This window comes from Salminus brasiliensis, chromosome 3 (genome assembly GCF_030463535.1).
Source record: "Salminus brasiliensis chromosome 3, fSalBra1.hap2, whole genome shotgun sequence".
Taxonomy (NCBI): Eukaryota; Metazoa; Chordata; class Actinopteri; order Characiformes; family Bryconidae; genus Salminus; species Salminus brasiliensis.
Genome location: NC_132880.1, coordinates 45,088,367 through 45,108,474, shown reverse-complemented (window position 1 = coordinate 45,108,474; position 20,108 = coordinate 45,088,367). Strand labels below are relative to the sequence as shown.

General features: G+C 44.1%; 1 protein-coding gene across 4 annotated transcripts in view; it reads left to right on the top strand.

Annotated features, from left to right (window-relative positions):
- sdk1a (sidekick cell adhesion molecule 1a) overlaps nucleotides 1–20,108 on the top strand; it is a 371,124-nt gene that overhangs the window by 245,062 nt on the left and 105,954 nt on the right. For all 4 annotated transcript variants that reach the window (XM_072676364.1, XM_072676365.1, XM_072676363.1 and 1 more), the window contains 6 exons: nucleotides 1,444–1,638; nucleotides 6,567–6,683; nucleotides 7,344–7,511; nucleotides 12,302–12,404; nucleotides 12,711–12,884; nucleotides 17,170–17,306. In XM_072676364.1, the coding sequence (XP_072532465.1) occupies nucleotides 1,444–1,638; nucleotides 6,567–6,683; nucleotides 7,344–7,511; nucleotides 12,302–12,404; nucleotides 12,711–12,884; nucleotides 17,170–17,306 (894 nt within the window). The remainder of the gene's footprint in view (nucleotides 1–1,443; nucleotides 1,639–6,566; nucleotides 6,684–7,343; nucleotides 7,512–12,301; nucleotides 12,405–12,710; nucleotides 12,885–17,169; nucleotides 17,307–20,108) is intronic.

Genomic DNA, 20,108 nt, shown 5'->3' with positions numbered 1-20,108 from the left:
TACCAGAGCCACTACAAGTGATGATTTTCTCTGTCAGCCTTTTCAGCTCTTACTTAAAGCATCCCCTGAGAGTGCATCTTCCCAAGCTGCCAGAATATTCTTAGAGGTGTAGAAGTGGAAGCTATCTGCGGCTTATCTCTGATCATCTCATTTCCACTTGATGCTCTTTTTTTTAAGAACGACAGAATGACAGAATTTCCTAATTCAGCCTTCAAGGACCCTTAGCCATTTTTGTCCTGCTCCTGCTCCCAGCATACCTGAGCTGAGCAATCAGAGTAGTGCAGTCACATTAAGTGGGTAAGATAGGATGGGCACTGAAATAGATCAGGAAATGACGACCAGTCCTACAAGCCTTGGGTTGGTACTGCCATACTCCCACAGGCTGCCAAATCATGCAGAAGAGTACTATCATTTTAAGTATACAGGTTTACATATAATGTCCATACACCAATCAGCTACAACATTAGCACCACATGCCTAATATTAAGGAGGTCCCTCTTATGTTACCACAACAGATCTGACCATTTTAGGCACAGACTACACAAGACCTCTGAAGGTGTCCTGTGGTATTTGGAACCAAGCTGTGAAGTGGGGCCTCCATGGATCGTATTAATGATTTTTATTTACATTTACAGCAACGACTTACACTTGCATCTCACGAGTAGGAGAATGTAGAGTTAGGACCTTTAGGAATTAGGAGTATTGGGAGGTAGTGTTATCCACTACACTAGACAAGATGCAGACTTGCTTAATGTGCTTTTTCTCTGCACCATTTGGTGAGGAGATTATATTATATATAGTGTTATATGAGTACTGGTTCAGAAGACATTATGACATTGGTGGTTGGTGTGGCGCAACAGATAACACCACTACCTGCTAGTGAGCTACCACACCATGTGGGAGACTGGGGTTTGATTCCCGGTCTGGGTGACTATGCTGCACTACACCAGTAAGAGTCCTTGGGTGAGACTCCTAACACTACATTGGCCCACCTTTGTAATACGAGTGACCTTGTAAGTCGCTCTGGATAAGAGCATCAGCTAAATGCCATAAATGTACATTGTGTTATATTCAGCATGAGGTTTTTGTCATATGGTATCTGTATTTGCACTTTGGAGCCCCAAATTCTCAAAGAGTCTTATTGTTTGGAGGAGTTTTCTGTCTCACACAACCTGTAATGTATACATAGAAACTTGCAGTGTCCCCCCAAAAGCTTGTAACATCCTTGAAAGCTAGAAAACCCCACCATCATTCCCTATCGAGGTGTGCTTTGTAATCTGTAATCTGAGGTGTATCTGTTTAAAAGAAACCATGACTTAATTGTCATGATCTGTCTGTCCTGCTGTGCCTGGTTTACTTTTTGTGTGTCTTCTTTTTCACATCCTTATTAGACATTTATTTCATATTGCCGACCTCTCATCCGGCATTCTTTTTAACCCTCAGGCGTGCCCATGCCGAAGCTGGAGTGGTATAAGGACGCTGTGCCGCTCAGCAAGCTTAACAACCCGCGCTATAAGGTCATCTCCAGCGGAGGACTGCAAGTCAGAAGGCTGCAGCCAAGTGATGCCGGCATCTTCCAGTGCTTCGCCAGGAACGTAGCCGGAGAGACGCAGGTGCACACCTACCTGGACGTCACAAGTGAGTTGGCCACTGGATGAATCTGTATTCCAGGTCCACCGAGTGGCGGGGAAAGCGTCTGAGCGTAATTACTGGCTTGCAGAGAGAGTGGGAGCCTAATAAAGGACATTAAGTGTGACGGGCTACGAAGAGCCTGCTCCCACCACCTCGGCTTCACTCAGCCACAGATACATTTCTGCCGGTCTGCAGCCACGCGCTCACGAGATAAGAAGTAGAAGCGTTTCCCTGTGGACAAGGCCCCGTCTGGTGTTGATTACCTTATAATGTTAGTTGCCTCTTGCCCCTGCCGTGTGAGGCCATAAAGGCATCTGGGAGGAATGCTCTCATCACACTGATAATTACACCATCCCTGCTCGAACACGCTGGGTGGATTATGATAATGATTTTTAACGTCAAGCAGTGACCTTTAGGCGATCCAATTTCCTCTGATTACTGAATCGACTGGCGGAAAAGAGGAGAAACACACTCAGGCCAAAGCCTATATGTTATGTGTGTCTCTAAGTAGGTGTCTCTAGCCCTGATCTAGGATTGGTTCGTGGCTTGTTTTTATAATTCTACATTAATACATTTGAGAAATCTGATCCACGTGACTTCAGAGGTGTCTTGTCTTGAAGCATTTTTGGCTCCATTCTTCTGTTTAAGAAAGTGAAACAGTTGCTATGTCCCAGTCGTAAGATAAACACTATTACCTTCAGGTATTTACAGTATACCAGGGACCAGGGGGGCTCAGTCCTGGTCCTGGAAATCTTCTACCTTGGACATCTCAGATCCCTCACACGCTCTAATATTGAGATACTAAATGAAGTGTCTTTATTGTCATTACATTTGTGTTCTCCTCACATATCCAGGTTTAAAAAGCTTGGTTCAGAGCGCACCATCAGTCGTGGTAGAGCATCTCTGGAGCAGGGAAGTCCAAGGGCATTGCTTAAGGGCCCGACAGTGACTAGGGGTCAAGCCCACAACCCTTTGTCTAATAACCCAGTGAACTAACCACCAGGCCACCACTACCCAGATGTCCCTGATTAATTACTTGCTTTTTATTAGTGAGTTTTATTAGTGTCTGCAAGTTGGTAGATCTCCAGGATCAGGATCGGACACCCGTTTTCCATGAGGTGTATACTGTGTACCAGCACAGCTTAGATGCATTACACTTGGCTATAATAATGAGGTGATAAATATAGTACCTCTATTATCATTACAGGGTCAGCCATGCTACGGCACCCCTAGAGTACAGTCGGGGTAGAGTTTTACCCAGTGCTCTAACCACTCTAAACTCTGCAGGATGGTAGATCTTCAGGACCAGGATTGGACACTCACACCCTGATTTGAGTCGCTGACTGATTTTGGAGATCGCAGACAAAATTCTTGCATCCAAATTCTTGCGTTCTTGAGGCAAATCTGTGTTGCTCGCCAATGTTTCACCAGCCCCCAACACATATCTATAGTGTTTAATATCTGGACCTTTCTGCAACTCTAAATCCAGTCGTATGAAAAGCGTTGTAATTAGAAGTTAGTGCAGCGACTAGCTACAGCCAATGAGAGCACAAGACACGTTTCTCCTTACCCCCCGTGTCCAATCCTGGTCCTGAAGATCTACCACCCTGCAGAGTTTAGAGTGGTTAGAGCACTGGGTAAAACTCTACCCCGACTCTACTCTAGGGGTGCTGTAGCCTGGCTGACCCTGTAATGTACTTTTTATCACCTCATTATTAGAGCCAAGTGTGATGGATCTAAGCTGTGCTGGTACACAGTATACATCTCATGGAAAACGGGTGTCCGATCCTGATCCTGGAGATCTACCACCTTGCAGACACTAGAATGTCATGGACTTCACTGATTGTACTTCTTTACGATGACAAAGACGTTCCTTTAGAGGAGCTCTGCCTGATGTGTGTGTATGTCCAATTTAGATATCTGCAGCTTTGCTACTTCATGCTACACCCTCAAACCCTGTTAGAATGTGTGATTAGTCTACAATGTTGAGACGCAAATATGAAAAGAGAAGAAAACCAGCGAGTTATCTTGAGAGAGCAGAAGACCTTCCATCGACGCCTGTTTGCCGCTTCTGTCACAGCGTATCGAGTGCACATATCAACCCCCCCCTCCCCGCCTCATTGACCAGCGGCTCAATCACAGCTGCTCCTCCTGGGTGTATTGTTGCTGTATAGATCTGTTTCATGCCAAAATGATCAAAGACAAGAAGAGGGAGTGAATACCAGCGTACACTGTAATCACTCGCACTGCAGTCTCCCAAGAAAACAACCCTCCGCCGCTGTTCTCCTGTCTGCCAGAACCGTTAAGAAAACGAACACAGCATTTTTCCATAAAGCACTATCCGGACGGCTTGAATGGGAGCATTGTATTGTATCAGGGATGCGATGTCCACATTCACTAGAATGAACTAATGCTAGGCTGCACAGTGCCTCTCTATGGGCTCTGAGCAGGTTTTTAAGCGAAACTGTCTCTCAAGGTCTCTGCCTGTAAATGTGCCTTTTTAATTTTTTCTTCCACGAGCATTTACCTCATCGATCTTCATGAAGATACACATAAAAGGTCGAGGGGAAACTAACCTTTTAGCCACTGTGCAAATTGAGCTGTAATGGGGTTTATTTTCCCATCTTGACTCCAAATTGATATGGCAGAAATTCAACTCAGAATCCAAATAATGTTGTTTTGCCTTCAATCAGGGACGTGCGCTGGCGTCCCAAATGGATATACCTATTCATTTACACATCTCTGCTTATTATAAAATGACCTACCAACTCCACAATGCTTCCATTATGGGTGCCCAATCAGAATAGCCTAATTGGATTCATTCCGGTTGTTTACTGTTTCTGATTTGAAACACAAATTCACTGCAACAGTGGAAAAGCGAACATATTTCTGCCGGCCCAGAATAACAAAGCAATGAACGCAGGAATAGAATAAGGGCTTTAATTCAATTTCCTGCTGTTCCGTAATGATTTGTGCGTGTGTGTGTGTGTGCGTGCACTCAGGTATATGTTTGTGTGTGTGTGTGTGTGCGTGCATGCCAGTTTGTACATTTCTGTGTGTGTGTGCGCAAATGCCTAGAGGTATATTTGTGTATGTTTATTGGTAGGACAGTGTTAAGCAGAGTGAAAAGCTTTGCTGTGTGTTTGAATAGAGCTGTGTTTGAGTTCAATGTGTTTGAATAGAGCTGTGTTTGTGGGCTGTGTGTTTGATTAGAGCTGTGAATTAGGTCTTTGTGTTTGATTAGAGCTGTGTTTGTGGTCTGTGTGTTTGATTAGAGCTGTGTTTGTGGTCTGTGTGTTGGATTAGAGCTGTGTTTGTGGTCTGTGTGTTGGATTAGAGCTGTGTTTGAGGTCTGTATGTTGGATTAGAGCTGTGTTTGAGATCTGTGTGTTGGATTAGAGCTGTGTTTGAGGTCTGTGTGTTTAATTAGAGCTGTGTTTGTGGTCTGTGTGTTGGATTAGAGCTGTGTTTGAGGTCTGTGTGTTTAATTAGAGCTGTGTTTGTGGTCTGTGTGTTGGATTAGAGCTGTGTTTGAGGTCTGTGTGTTTAATTAGAGCTGTGTTTGTGGTCTGTGTGTTGGATTAGAGCTGTGTTTGTGGTCTGTGTGTTTGATTAGAGCTGTGTTTGTGGTCTGTGTGTTGGATTAGAGCTGTGTTTGTGGTCTGTGTGTTTGATTAGAGCTGTGTTTGAGGTCTGTGTGTTTGATTTGAGCTGTGTTTGTGGTCTGTGCAGGTCTGTGTGTTGGATTAGAGCTGTGTTTGTGGTCTGTGTGTTTGATTAGAGCTGTGTTTGTGGTCTGTGTGTTTGATTTGAGCTCTGTTTGTGGTCTGTGCAGGTCTGTGTGTTGGATTAGAGCTGTGTTTGAGGTCTGTGTGTTTGATTAGAGCTGTGTTTGAGATCTGTGTGTTTGATTAGAGCTGTGTTTGTGGTCTGTGTGTTGGATTAGAGCTGTGTTTGAGATCTGTGTGTTTGATTAGAGCTGTGTTTGTGGTCTGTGTGTTGGATTAGAGCTGTGTTTGTGGGCTGTGTTGTGTGTTTGATTTGAGCTGTGTTTGTGGTCTGTGCAGGTCTGTGTGTTGGATTAGAGCTGTGTTTGAGGTCTGTGTGTTTAATTAGAGCTGTGTTTGTGGTCTGTGTGTTGGATTAGAGCTGTGTTTGAGGTCTGTGTGTTTAATTAGAGCTGTGTTTGTGGTCTGTGTGTTGGATTAGAGCTGTGTTTGTGGTCTGTGTGTTTGATTAGAGCTGTGTTTGTGGTCTGTGTGTTGGATTAGAGCTGTGTTTGTGGTCTGTGTGTTTGATTTGAGCTGTGTTTGTGGTCTGTGCAGGTCTGTGTGTTGGATTAGAGCTGTGTTTGAGGTCTGTGTGTTTAATTAGAGCTGTGTTTGTGGTCTGTGTGTTGGATTAGAGCTGTGTTTGTGGTCTGTGTGTTTGATTAGAGCTGTGTTTGAGGTCTGTGTGTTTGATTAGAGCTGTGTTTGTGGTCTGTGTGTTTGATTTGAGCTGTGTTTGTGGTCTGTGCAGGTCTGTGTGTTGGATTAGAGCTGTGTTTGAGGTCTGTGTGTTTAATTAGAGCTGTGTTTGTGGTCTGTGTGTTTGATTAGAGCTGTGTTTGTGGTCTGTGTGTTGGATTAGAGCTGTGTTTGAGGTCTGTGTGTTGGATTAGAGCTGTGTTTGTGGTCTGTGTGTTTGATTAGAGCTGTGTTTGTGGTCTGTGTGTTTGATTAGAGCTGTGTTTGTGGTCTGTGTGTTTGATTAGAGCTGTGTTTGAGGTCTGTGTGTTGGATTAGAGCTGTGTTTGAGGTCTGTGTGTTGGATTAGAGCTGTGTTTGTGGTCTGTGTGTTGGATTAGAGCTGTGTTTGTGGGCTGTGTGTTGGATTAGTGTGTGGTCTGTGCAGGTCTGTGTATTCGATTAGAGCTGTGTTTGTCTGTGCAGGTTTGGCTCCAGCCTTCACTGCGCCTCCAGCTAACATCACAGTGACGGACGGCTCTGCAGCCTCCTTCACCTGCCAGGTCTCCGGCGCCCCTAAACCAGCCATCACCTGGAAGAGAGGTAATAATCAGCCAGCTCAGACCCCCCCCCCCTTCCCCTGCTCCCCCTCATACAGCTTATTGCTCCTGGATTCTGGCCTGAGTCAACTGCATTAACAAACGCTGTCAGGCCAGTTGAATGCCCGCTATGAATGTGAAAACAAACATGGCTGTATCTCTGCCCCCACTGCTTGTCAGGCTTTTACAAGAGTCATATTTTGTCACATTGACTGGAGGGCCTCCTTAGCACTCAGATTCTTCGACAGGAGCATAAATTGTCAAACACAAACACAACATCTTGAGTTTTTTGTTCGCCTCACAGAACGCTATTAAAATGTCTTTGTTGCAGCTGATTGGCAACATAAAAAAGATAATTTCATGCAAGAGCACCACAAATCTGCCTTTATATCCCAGCACTGTTTTGGCTTTATTCATGAAGTCATTTCCATAGTCTTCCCAATTATGTACAATGGAGCCCTCCTAACGAGACAGGCTGAACTGGAGCACGCTTCAGGAGGATTTCCCTCGGGGGAAAACTTTAAGCTTGTAATAAAAAATCAGCCATAGCTGAACAACTACCCATGATGCTCTGGTAATGCTTTGTGTCACTGAATAAGTGAGCTGCAGAACTTTGTGTGTATTCATATGTGTGTGTGTGGGCGGGGTGTGTATGTGTTTGTAGACATGCAGATCTTGGCCAGCGGCTCGGTACAGATTCCACGATTTACCCTGTTGGAGTCTGGCGGGCTGCAGGTGAAACCAGTGGTGCTGCAAGACACAGGGACATACACCTGCTACGCTGCTAACAGTGAGGGGGCCATCAACGCCAGTGCCAGCCTCACCGTCTGGAGTAAGAGCTCTGGTTCTATTTCTTTGAATTACATCTAACGTTAGTGGTTGGTTGTGTCACAGATTTCACCTCTTTCTTATCTGTGTGCATCTGTTTAATCTGATTTCTTTTAAGATAATTCATCCATAACTGATTTGTTTATTGGAATTATGCTAATCAGGGATGGCTCAAAAGATGATGAGTCTTCGTTCCTATCAATATTTCTTATTTGTGCTTTAAAGGAGTTTTCTGTTGCCCTGGGCTTGCTCACTAGGGATCAGTAAAACCGCTTTGTGACATCTTTTGTTTAAAAAAAAAGAAAGAAAAAGAATCAGTTAAAATCAAATGTATTTATGTAGCACTTTTTATAATGTTGAAAAAGCAGCTTTTACAATGCGAGGGCTAAGCCCATGCCTCTTAAGCAAGCCAGTGGCAACAGTGGCAGGCTAGCCAATGCACCAGAGCTTGGTACCCGGCACTTTGCTCCTAGCACGTTGGTTGCCCGGTGATATTGCATCTGCGGCAGTTAAAAAAAAGTGTCAGAGGAGGCATGTGTCAGTCCTCAACCTCTCAACGTCTGGAGCATTACATGTGATGGGGAAGAGTACTAACGAGTGGGTTGAGTAATTGGCTTCCATAAAAATAGCTGTAGAAAACTGGGTAAAAAAAAATGAGAATAGGATTGACTGCAGGACACATACTTAGTGTTAGTGTAAAATGAGAGGAGATGAATCTGGTATAAAATGAATGCAGGCTAAACAGTTATATACACAGCTCTGCGGTATCATCCTGCTGTAAACAAATCAACACAAAGATCCAAAGCAGGACAACTTTGAAAGCAGGTAGCAGGGAAGTGAAGAAGTGGGTTGTGGCAACACTGACTCAGAACAGTAGGAGCAGGTGATTTCAATACATCCATACAGTGGAGAAACTGGTCCAGAAGGCAGGCAGGCAGCTGCACCCAGCTTTCTGGACATTCATCCACTCTCACAAACTTGCATCAGCATCAAACAGACAGCAGGGGCAGCTCAGTTCCATGGGAGAAGGAGAAGGAAGGAGAAAAAAGAAGGGGTTTGGGAAACAGAAAGCTGCAATGGAATAATAAAATAGAATATGAATTCATTTATACCGTAGGGAGGTAATAAAATATCAGTATATCGAATTATTGCGATATTACATTTTGCAATACTGTATCAATTCTCAGAAGCGCAATATCGTTTTTATTTAATGGTTTACGTTCAGAGATTTGTGGCAGACTTTATTTGAGATCCTACTGTTCTAATTGCATAACAAGTAAACTGTTCTTTTTCTCAGATATTACATATGTTTTTTTTTACCAGTTTTCCTACAATCATTTATTTTACAAAATCACAATATATATCACAATATATTGAATCGTAACTCCACATTGCTGTAGTGTTTCTCAACACAATGCTTATAGTCTCACAGCACAATTGGACACAGCAGGCCAGACTCATAAATGGTATTCAAGCTATGTGAAACAAAAAGTGCTGCATGGTAAGTAAGGCCTATTCGTATAGTCACCTTAGCAATGATCAGCAGACTTGCCTCAACTCACCACTGTGGTATTTGTCTACCTCTTATCTGTAAGAACTTGGTAAAATCAACATGTTAATGAGCTAATGAATATTTATGACCAGTGCCTGCCGCCAAAATGGACACGCTACATCAAAGGAAACCAAAAAGCTCAGAATTAGAGCTAAAGATTAAAGGAAAACAAGAAAACATACTCTTTGGTAAAAATGCAGCAACAAATCAACAAAACAAATGTGAATCAACATGAAATCAAATTTAGCCTCAACGTCCAGCCACCCTCAAAAGCTGCAGACAGTCTTTTAGGTCAGGACAGAGCAGGAGAATAATGTCCCTGATCAAAAGAACAGCCTGACCAGCTCAGGTTGGTCAAGCTGGTTACGCTGGTTGACCAGCTTAGATCTCAACCAGCATAGGGTATGTTTTTGTTTAAATTTTATGGATTAGCTGGTCTACAGGTATGACCAACCTGACCAAGCTAGACAACCAGTATGACCAAGCTTGACATGATCAGGCACCACCAAATTTAAAAATAACATACACTATGCTGCTCAAGAGCTGGTTGACCAGCAGAGGGTTTGTTTTTGCCTGGATTGCCAGCTTTTCAACCACCTTGACCATCAAAGACCAGCTTAGATCCTCTGAAACCAGCTACCAGCAATAGCTGGTCTTGAGCTGGGACTTTCAGCTGGGGTCTCCCCTCAACCTGTATCTGGTTGTTTGTGTTTTTGAGCCAGATTCAGAGCTGTGGAAAAAATCCTTGATGCTGAATTCTGTATTAACACTGTCTGAAATGGTTCTCAAGCAAGGCGAGTTCTTTCAATTTGATGGATTAGCTGGTCTACAGGTATGACCAACCTGACCAAGCTAGGCAACCAGTATGACCAAGCTTGACATGATCATGCACCACCAAATTTAAAAACAACATACACTATGCTGGTCGAGAGCTGGTTGACCAGCTGGCTTACCAGCAGAGAATATGTTTTTGCCCGGATTGCCAGCTTTTTAACCTCCCTGACCCCTTAAAGACCAGCTTAGATCCTCTGAAACCAGCTACCAGGTAGTCTGGTCTTGAGCTGGGACTTTCAGCTAGGGTCTCCCCTCAACCTGTATCTGGTTGTTTGTGTTTTTGAGCCAGATTCAGAGCTGTGGTAAAATCCTTGATACTGAAGTCTGTATTAACACTCTCTGAAATGGTTCTCGAGCAAGGCGAGTTCTTTAAGTATAGCTGTGATGTTCAGTTTAATCAAAAATTACCTTTTAAATATACTGTTTAATGTGTGTGGGTGTAAATACAGAATTCTGTTGATTACTCACACATGTTACCAAACACATTTGAAAATGATGTAGAAAAGATATATAAATAAATAAAGAAATAAATAAATAAATCCACATCTGCGTCTTATTAGGAAATCTGAATGAATAATTAATGTGGTATTTTTCTTTGAGACAGTGTTCAATTATAAATCACTAACAGCTCAAGTAAATAAGGGGAAATGCTCTATTGTACTACATATCACATATCATATACATATCACTGCAAAAACAGCTGAATATATTATTATGTATATATTGTATGTATTATTAGTAACATTTTGCCAGATCTGGCCTACATTGTTCTGACCCTGTCCAACCTCAACAGCAGCTTCAGAAGCCTTGCATTTGTGTGCAGAGCATGGATAGGTTAATTAGCATTCCTGCTGGTGCTTCTGTTCACCCTGTTCAAAATGGATAAATCCATCTGATCTTTTTTTTACTTTTCTGGTGAAGTAAACTGTGAAAAACTGTTTGGTTTGGTCTGAAACACTTCTTCTAAACCTGGATCAGATGTGATTTCAGGAGACCGGGCGTATGCAGCACTGAGAGGTGTGGATTAAGCAGCCATGAGCAAGTATGAAAAGTGCAGTAACGTTCAAAAGAGGCCCGTCTGTGCTCTATTGTACTACATATGACATATCATATACATAACACTGGAGAAAACAGCTTATCACTGCAGTTATTAGGAATATTTAGGCCAGGTGGTCTGTTTTCTGAAGGTATAAAGGATAAAGGTGCACGTATTCGTCACTGTACAGTGTGGACTGTACAGCGAAATGTGTCCTCCGCATTTAACCCATCTGGTAGTGAACACACACTCACACACACACACGTGTTAGGGGCAGTGAGTACACACACACACCCAGAGCGGTGGGCAGCCAACTCCAGCGCCCGGGGAGCAGAGAGGGTAAAGGGCCTTGCTCAAGGGCCCAACAGTGGCAGCTTGCCGAGCCCGGGAATCGAACCCACAACCCTGTTATCGATATCCCGGCGCTCTAACCGCTGAGCCACCACTGCCCCACTCAGTGGGGCAGTGGTGGTATCTTAATGTTATCACCTGATTTCACATTTGAGCTCTTTTGAGTAATTTCTGGCTGACTTTTAGGCCCTTCAGACCTTTGGTAAATTCATTTGTTTAAAAAAGAATGGAAGCACACCCCTTCTGGAGAACCTACTACTGCAGAACCTGGTTCCAGATGTAACGTGTCTTGTCTGATCCAGCTAATTGGTGCCTTCAGGAGATCTTGAGGGTCTGTGATAGAAGCAGTAGCCTAGTTTTGAGGGGTAAGGAACCAGGGTTGGGACTCAACTTTTCTAAAAAGTAGAAGGAAGGTTGGTGACCTCTGCTATGTTGAGTTTAGTGAACTTCTAATGAAGGCAATCAGCTGCTTGAAGTTGCACTGATTGCTGACACAGATGTGCAAGTGCACACACGTACAGACGGCTTGTCTAGTTCCTGTAGACACGTACTGCCAATGAATAGGACAATAATAGGACTCTCTAGAGCAAATAAACATTGGTACCGTGCCTAACCAATGGGCTAGAGGGGTATAAAGCCCCCCATAGCATTGAACTGTGGAGCACTGGAACTGGAATGATGGATGGTGCTCCATTCTGTACTTTTGAGATGATCTGGGCGGGTGGGGATGAGGTGTGATAGTGAACATCATCCAACATCTTGACCTCACTAACGCTCTTGTCGCTGAATGCAATCAAATCCTCACAGCAAGGCTCCTCCAAAATCTTGTAGAAAGCTTCCTTCTTCTCTGGACAGTAGAGACAGTTACTCCAACAAAGGATCAGCAGGACCAGCTCTTTTTTTAATATCCTTGATTTCAGAAGAAACAAATGAATGAGCAGGTGTCCCAATACTTTTGTCCATATGGTAGTGTTTGTAGGCAGTAGTGTGTGACTCTACTGTGTGCTGTGTCTTCCCCAAGGTCGCACTTTCATTTCCCACCCTCCCTCGGACCGCCGTGTCATCAAGGGAACCACAGCCATTTTGGAGTGCAGTGCCACGCACGACCCCCGTGTGGCCAAGAGGTGGGTGGTGATGCATGGCCTAGTGTATGCATATGTGTGTGTGTGTGTGTGTGTGTGTGTGTGGGCAGACCCCACTGCCTGAGGCCACGGCTGCCCCATCCATTCTGATTGTAATGTTAATTGGAAGTGCCAGCCCATGCGCCACTAAGTAGATTCGAAGCGCAATCCGTTATGCTATAAAGCTAATTCAGCGCTAATATGCAGGAAATCAGCATAATGAAGCACTCCTGCCTCCCCCCGCTCCTCCCCCCCCCCTTCCTCCTCCTCCTCCTCCCCCCGGCCTCCCATACACCGCTCTGTGTGCAGGTTCGTGTGGAAGAAGGATGGAGAGGTGGTCGCTCAGTCCAAAGGTGGGAGGATCAGCCTGCAGGACGGCTCTCTGCACATCACTCAGACGTGGTCAGGTGACATTGGGGACTACACCTGCGACGTGCTCTCCCTGGCCGGCAACGACTCCAAGAGCGCCCGCCTGGAAGTCATGTAAGCCAGAGGCCTTTCTTCTCTGTCCAGTCACATGCAGTTCCAGTTGACCTATTATAAGCTCCTCCCACACATGCATTATTTTGTATCTACTGTCACAGAGAAGCTTTACAGATTTTATTTATGAACCCCTCGAAGCCTAGGTTTATTATCCGGTTAGAAACACGAAAGCAGAAGCTATTGTGATTATTATTTGATAACCATTTGCTTTGTCATATCTTTTGGAGTCCCACAGGGCTCAATTTTAGGGCCTATGAAATTGATGTTAATTATGACAGTTGTATAGTCATGAAAATAAAAGAAGTGTAGATTTACAGGCAGGGTCTAAGGGATTTTTGTTTGTTTGTTTGTTGTTTGTTGAATTCTTAATGTATTTAGGCTCCCTGTGCTCTATATATTTTCACATATAATCCATCTACCATATTGCTAAAACACGAACCAACATCAAGCATTTTATACTGAAAAATGACGCTTTTGCACTTTCAAACCTGGTTAGTGCGCCCCCTAGTGGTTGCAAATTCAGTTCTGCTGCGCCTGTAACTCCGTTCCAAAATAGTAAAATAGAAATAGAGAGCATTTTTCCCTCCTAAGACCTTCCTAATGCTTTGTCAACATCTGAAGCAGAAAAGCTTTGGCTCTGATTGGCTGCTTTCTACCCTCCTTGCTCCTCACTTAATCCCACCCTTAACAGATGTGTGTTTTTGTGTTTTTATACCCTTACTTTGGTGTTGGTTTGGATGTTAACCCCTCCCGTCTGAATTATTTCTGGAGCCTGTTAGCTGTTAGCTAAATGGCTAAATGAATAGCTGAATTAGCTAAACGCCCCAAAAACGTTAACCCACAGAGAGCCCTTTAACGTAAGATCAGGTGTTTTCAATGGTGTAATCAAGGCTACTATGTTAAGCTGATAACCAGAGGGGGGTTACTAAACAAGTGCTGTGGTTCAGAATATTTTAGAACATCGAGAAAAACGTTAATAATAGTAATAAAAGTAATAATATTTTAATATGAAAAATTAATAATAAATAAACGTATGTAACATTACTTTACAAATATACATTTATACCATTTATATTATATATATATATTTATCTTAATTATCATAATTAATTAATACATTTCATTAATATTTAGTTGTGATCCATGCTGTCAACTAGCTTAGTAGGCTAGTCAGTATTGTACTGTGATTGGTCGATGCAGTCTATGTGACGTGCCAACAGAGCCAGACTTTAGAATATTTTTAAATAAATAAATTGTTGCTGTTGCGCAAAAACCTCACATCTCACATCAACTTTACAGGTCATTTTGGAGCATTTCTGTTGGCCCAGTCATCATGAAATTTGTCAGTGACCATATGCTTATACTGACAAGCACCTCGTACAAAACAGCAAAATCCATTAGCTGTTAGAAGCTCTGGATGCAGTGACCGGGTTCCCCTACCCTTGATGCTCACGGGTCACTGGATAACTGTGCATGGATGGTGTAAAACTCCACACTGACAACACCGAAGCACTTTGCGAGCATCAGCAGTGCAGTCAGAACCTTAACGGTTACCATATCTGATCTAAAACATGCTTCATTTAACCCTGCTCTGCTCATCCATCAGCTGTTTAAACCCCCGTCCAACCTGACAACAGCAGCTACAGCGGCCTGCATTTGTGGGCGGAGCATGGCGAGGTTAATTATCCTCCTTGCTAGTGCTTTTGTTCATCTGTTCAACCTCACCTCTGAGCTCGTTAAGGAGCTTAGCCGTAGCCTCATGTTTTTGAAGGCTGGCTCAAGGCTCTCTGCGGGCCAGGGGCCGTGACACGCTGCCTTTCGTGCTCCAGTGCAGTCTGTGTCCAGCCCCCCCCCCCCCCCCACACACACACTCCTCTACACACCGCCCTGTAGGTACTCTCCAGGGGGCTGGCAGTCTGGTGGGCTCTCTCCGCACGCTTATTTGCTCTGCTGCACTCTCTCTTTTGGCCGAGGGAGGTAAAAGGAAAGCCCATTTAACAGCAGCTGCTTGCTTATTACGCCGCGTGCCATATTTCTTCTCCCTCCGTCCCGGCCGGGCCCAGCGCTGCGTACACAGATGCAGGGGAGTGCTCCCAGCAGGAGCTCGTGGACTGACCTTTCTGTTGCAACCTTTTTCCTGCTGTAACCTTTCCATCTGGTTTCCAACTGCTTTCCCTCAAAATTCACACTATAGACTTAGCGCTAATTGTAACTTTTGGAGCATTTGGCATTTGCATAGGCAAAAGGTTTGGAAAACAGAGAGATAGAGAGAGATGGGATGCAGTGGGGGCATGTTTTCTTTTTTGTCTGCTTATTTTTCTACATGTCCAAAAGTTAATGTAATGAATGAATGAATGAATGAGTCCTTGTAATGAATGCATCCCGCTTCTTTAGATTGCACCCATTGCTGCCGCACATACAGCTTGAACATGACGTGTAAAAATGAACCTCTTGACTGTATTGGGGGTGAATCCCCCCAGCATTGAGCTGTGGAGCAGTGGAACTGTGTTCTCTGGAATGATGATTGGTGCTCCAGCCAAGTTGGGGATGATGTGGTGGGGTAGTGATCATCATCCAACATCCTGGCCTCCCTAACACTGTTGTTGCTGAATGCTATAAAGTCCTCAAAGCAATGCTCCTCCAAAATCTAGTAGAGACAGGTACTCCAACGAAAGCAGGATAGACTCTTTTAAATACTCTTGATTTAAAAGAAACGATAAATGGGCAGGTGTCCCAATACTTTTGTCCATACCGCTTATGTGCTCTTTTTTTTGGTTTTGTTTTGTTTGTTTGTTTCTCCAGCAAGAAAAAATGTGCATCTCTTAAAAAAGCTGTTGACCTTTTGCATATGCCTTTAGCCTGAGAGATGTGAAGCTGGAGGCCTGATGCATATTTGCCTGCTGATCCCGCTCGCATAGAACTGTTTTGCTCTGCCACAAACTCCACATTTATTGCCCGGAATTCCAAGCCAAGTTCTCAGATAATACATTCACCCTCAAACTTGAATAAAAACTAGTTTACATAATAAAACTTTGCCCCCAAAAAAGGCATGAGGTGTGTTTTTATGCAGATTTCAGGAGGCCGGCATTATGTGGGATTAAGACTCATTATTTGTTTGTGGCTCTGCACCGGCCTTATTATACTGTTGAAATGGTTTGTGCTGGCAGACGGCTGTGTGGAATCAGGCATTCTGTCAGACGGCCCTTTCCCCCGCGGCTCAACTCATCCAGCCGTTCTCTCTCTCTCCGTCACCGCTTCCGTGGGCCCTGCTGCCCAAGTCATTAGAAAGAAATGGCTTTTAGTCAGAGGTACTTACATTGGCAATAAGTTACTTAACCGTGGGAGCGCCAGGCATTGATTGAGATTGAGGCATCGCTACTCACCTAAAGTCTGGAGGCCTCACTTTTATGGTTTTCTCTCCAGTACAGGTTTGTGGGAGAAATTCAAAGGAATAAAACATAAATCCGGTGGCCAGCCCGAGCATTCCTTCAGTGCTAGATAATGTGTATAAATTGGCCAGTTATAGGAGAGAGTGTCACTTTTTTTTAAAGAACATCCCCAGCTCCTATCTCCTCTTCTAGCTTTTTATTTATTTATTAAATTTTTTTAGGTTTTTCGCCTCTTCTATTCCATGGAATTTGCACTGCCGAACATCAGAGAATATGCAGAAGCAGAGCTAGATGAAAGCCAGCGTATCATTTCTCCCCTACCTGTGAGATTGTCAGAGGTTGCCTGTCTAGTTAGAAACAACACAAAGAAGTGATGAAATCTGGAGCTTCACTGATTCCCTCACTGGGTTTAATTTAGAGAAGAAAACAAACTTTCCGAGAGCAAACCGCTGGCGCTTGATATGTGGCCTCAGCAGGAATTCAATCCTCCTCAGAAATGATTAATAAAGCAATCAATAAAATGAAAAAAAGGAGAAAAAAACGGAATCAAGATGAGCGCAAATAAATGTCTGCCTCCGTCTGGCAGTGGGATCGGAGCTGAATTTGGAATCAGGATCGTTTCTTTGAATGCCGGAGCGAGGGGAAGGGCAGGCACTGAGCGTAGAGGAGATGTGAGGCTGGGTTGTCCGGGGGGACGCAGCATGTGGAGCGTTACGGCGAATCTCAAACAGACCTGTTGAGCCGAGGCTGCCCTCACGGTGGGAGCGATCTCCAAACCTGAAACACCCTGAATAGGTTTTTTTTTTTTTAGATCTGTTTATTTTGTGATGTTTGTGTGTGTGTGTGTGTGTGTGATGGCTCTAGATGGCTCATCTTGTTTGCTCTCCTCTCTCCAGAGAGCTTCCTCACTCCCCACGGAACCTGCAGGCCAGCCTGAACGCCACCGACAGCCGCAGTGTGGACCTGTCCTGGATGAGGCCATTCGATGGCAACAGTCCTCTTCTGCACTACGTGGTGGAGCTATCGGAGAACAGTAAGTGCACCTGCTCTGGCTGTTAAAGGGGTGGCTCCGGGAGGGTGGAGGTCTTAAAAGACTCAGCAACTCGGTGGCTTACTGACCTGGCATGAGTTATAGTAATACCTGAATAGCAGCACATGGTGCAGCCCAGCATTACTCAACCATGGGTCCTTGACCCCCCCTTCTCTATTCCACATTAATCAGCTTATTGCCCCCCTTAATGAGTCAACAGAAATGTTTAGTTATTGACAGTCTTGATTACCTTTCAATAAAGCAGTTAAAGGTAATAATAGGGGCGGGGTATGAACAGTGAATACCCCGCCCCTACCGGTAGGATGAGGGCGCAGACAGGGAACGTAAGGGCAAGCATATGGCCAGGTAAACAGATATACACAGTGATACAGCCTTACATTGTTTACTGTCCAAATTCATATATATAGATATATGGACAAAAGTATTGGGACACACCTCTTAATCACTAAATTTAGGTGTTTCATTCAGTCCCATTGCCACAGGTGTGTAAAATCAAGCCTCTAGTCATGCAGTCTGCCTTTCACATTAGTGAAAGAATGGGAGGTTCTGAAGAGCTCACTGAACTCCAGCGTGGTTCTGTATGTAATATGACTATGAAATTTCCTCCCTCCTAGATATTCCATCATCAGCTGTGAGTGGTATTATTATTGAACAGTGGAAGCGTTCAGAGAGCAGCTCAGCCTCCGAGTGTCAGACCACGTAAAGTTACAGAGCGGGGTCAGGGCCGAGTGCTGAGCTCAGAGCATAGTGCAGAAAAGCCTCCAACGCTCTCCTGACTCAATAACTGTATAGCTCCAAAGGGGGACCAACTCTATTTCAATGCCTATGGGTTTAGAATGGGATGTAGGTGTACTGTGTAGGTGTCCCAATATTTTTGTCCATGTGCTGTGTGTATGTATGTTGGATAAAGCCACCTGCTCTGGGTGAAGCTTTTTTGACTTCTTTGATTCTCTCTTGAGTAAAATATTGCTAAAGTGAATTTTGAAGAGCCTTTTGTTTGATTTTTCCTGTTATAGAGAGCCGTGTTTATTTGTTTACCCCGCCTGCGCTCTCTCGCTCGTCCTTTTTAGTGAAAGACATTAGGTGTAACCATAGTTACGAGCATTTTAATAATATCATAACTTAAATATTAGTACTTAACTTCCCACTCTGCTGAATAACTCATAGTAGATTTATAATTGTAAGGTAGTTTCTGAATATGAAGTCTTAAGGTTAATAATGCCTTGGGTACACTTCAACTTTGAGTACACTTCAACTTTGGGTACACTTCAACTTTGGGTATTCTTCAGCCTTGGGTATACTACAACCTTAAGTGTACTACATCCTTAGGTAAACTACAGCCTTAGGTAAACTACAGCCTTGGGGAGACTACAGCCTTGGGTAGACTACAGCCTTGGGTAAACTACAGCCATAGATACACTACAGCCTTGGGTACACTACTACCTTAGGTACACTACAGCCATGGATACACTACAGCCTTGGGTACACTACTACCTTAGGTACACTACAGCCATGGATATACTACAGCCTTGGGTACACTACTACCTTAGGTACACTACAGCCATGGGTACACTACTACCTTAGGTACACTACAGCCATGGATATACTACAGCCTTGGGTACACTACTACCTTAGGTACACTACAGCCATGGATATACTACAGCCTTGGGTACACTACGACCTTAGGTACACTACAGCCATGGATACACTACAGCCTTGGGTACACTACTACCTTAGGTACACTACAGCCATGGGTACACTACTACCTTAGGTACACTACAGCCATGGATATACTACAGCCTTGGGTACACTACTACCTTAGGTATACTACAGCCATGGATACACTACAGCCTTGGGTACACTACAGCCATGGATACACTACGACCTTAGGTACACTACAGCCATGGGTACACTATAGCCTTGGGTACACTACAGCCATGGATACACTACGACCTTAGGTACACTACAGCCATGGGTACACTACAGCCATGGATACACTACGACCTTAGGTACACTACAGCCATGGGTACACTATAGCCTTGGGTACACTACAGCCATGGATACACTACGACCTTAGGTACACTACAGCCTTGGGTACACTACAGCCATGGATACACTACGACCTTGAGGAGAAAAGGTAAAAGGTCAGAGTTTACGTATCATCTCGTAAACAATTGTGTATGATCAAGAATCCTGAGTCTCCACTTATAAATGCGACTTCACTGGTTGTTCGAGTGCGTTTTACAAGTGGTACAAACGGTATTTCCCTGTTTTACAACACCGCTCAAACGCACCACTTGAGTCGCCGACCAGTATCCACCTTATTTCGTCAAGCCCTAGAGATTTTCCTCCACTTTTGTGGGCTATTCATGTAGCTAGCTAAGCTGTTGAGGGCAGAGCTACCTAGCTAGCCTTCCAACCCAACGTAGAGAGATCATTATTTTAAATTTTGTGAGGTACTGCGAGCTACCATATCCAAAGAAGAGGAGGACCTGCGTCTGTGGTTGAACTCTCTACATTTAAAACATCTGTTTTATGGAGGGGAAATCAGCACCAGAACATCCTTACCCAGAGCTGGGCTGGGTTATGAAGCTCCGGTAAAGCGAACATGTTGGGTGCTGTGAGGCTGGATCAGGTAAGCCTACCCAAGAGCCTCACAAGCACCCAATGTGTCTGCTTCTCTGGAGCTTCATAACCGAGCCATTTTTTGGGTAGGGATGTTCTGGTGCTGGTGTTGTATTCGTAACTAAATCCACACAGAATTCTTCTCTTCTTCCAGTTATT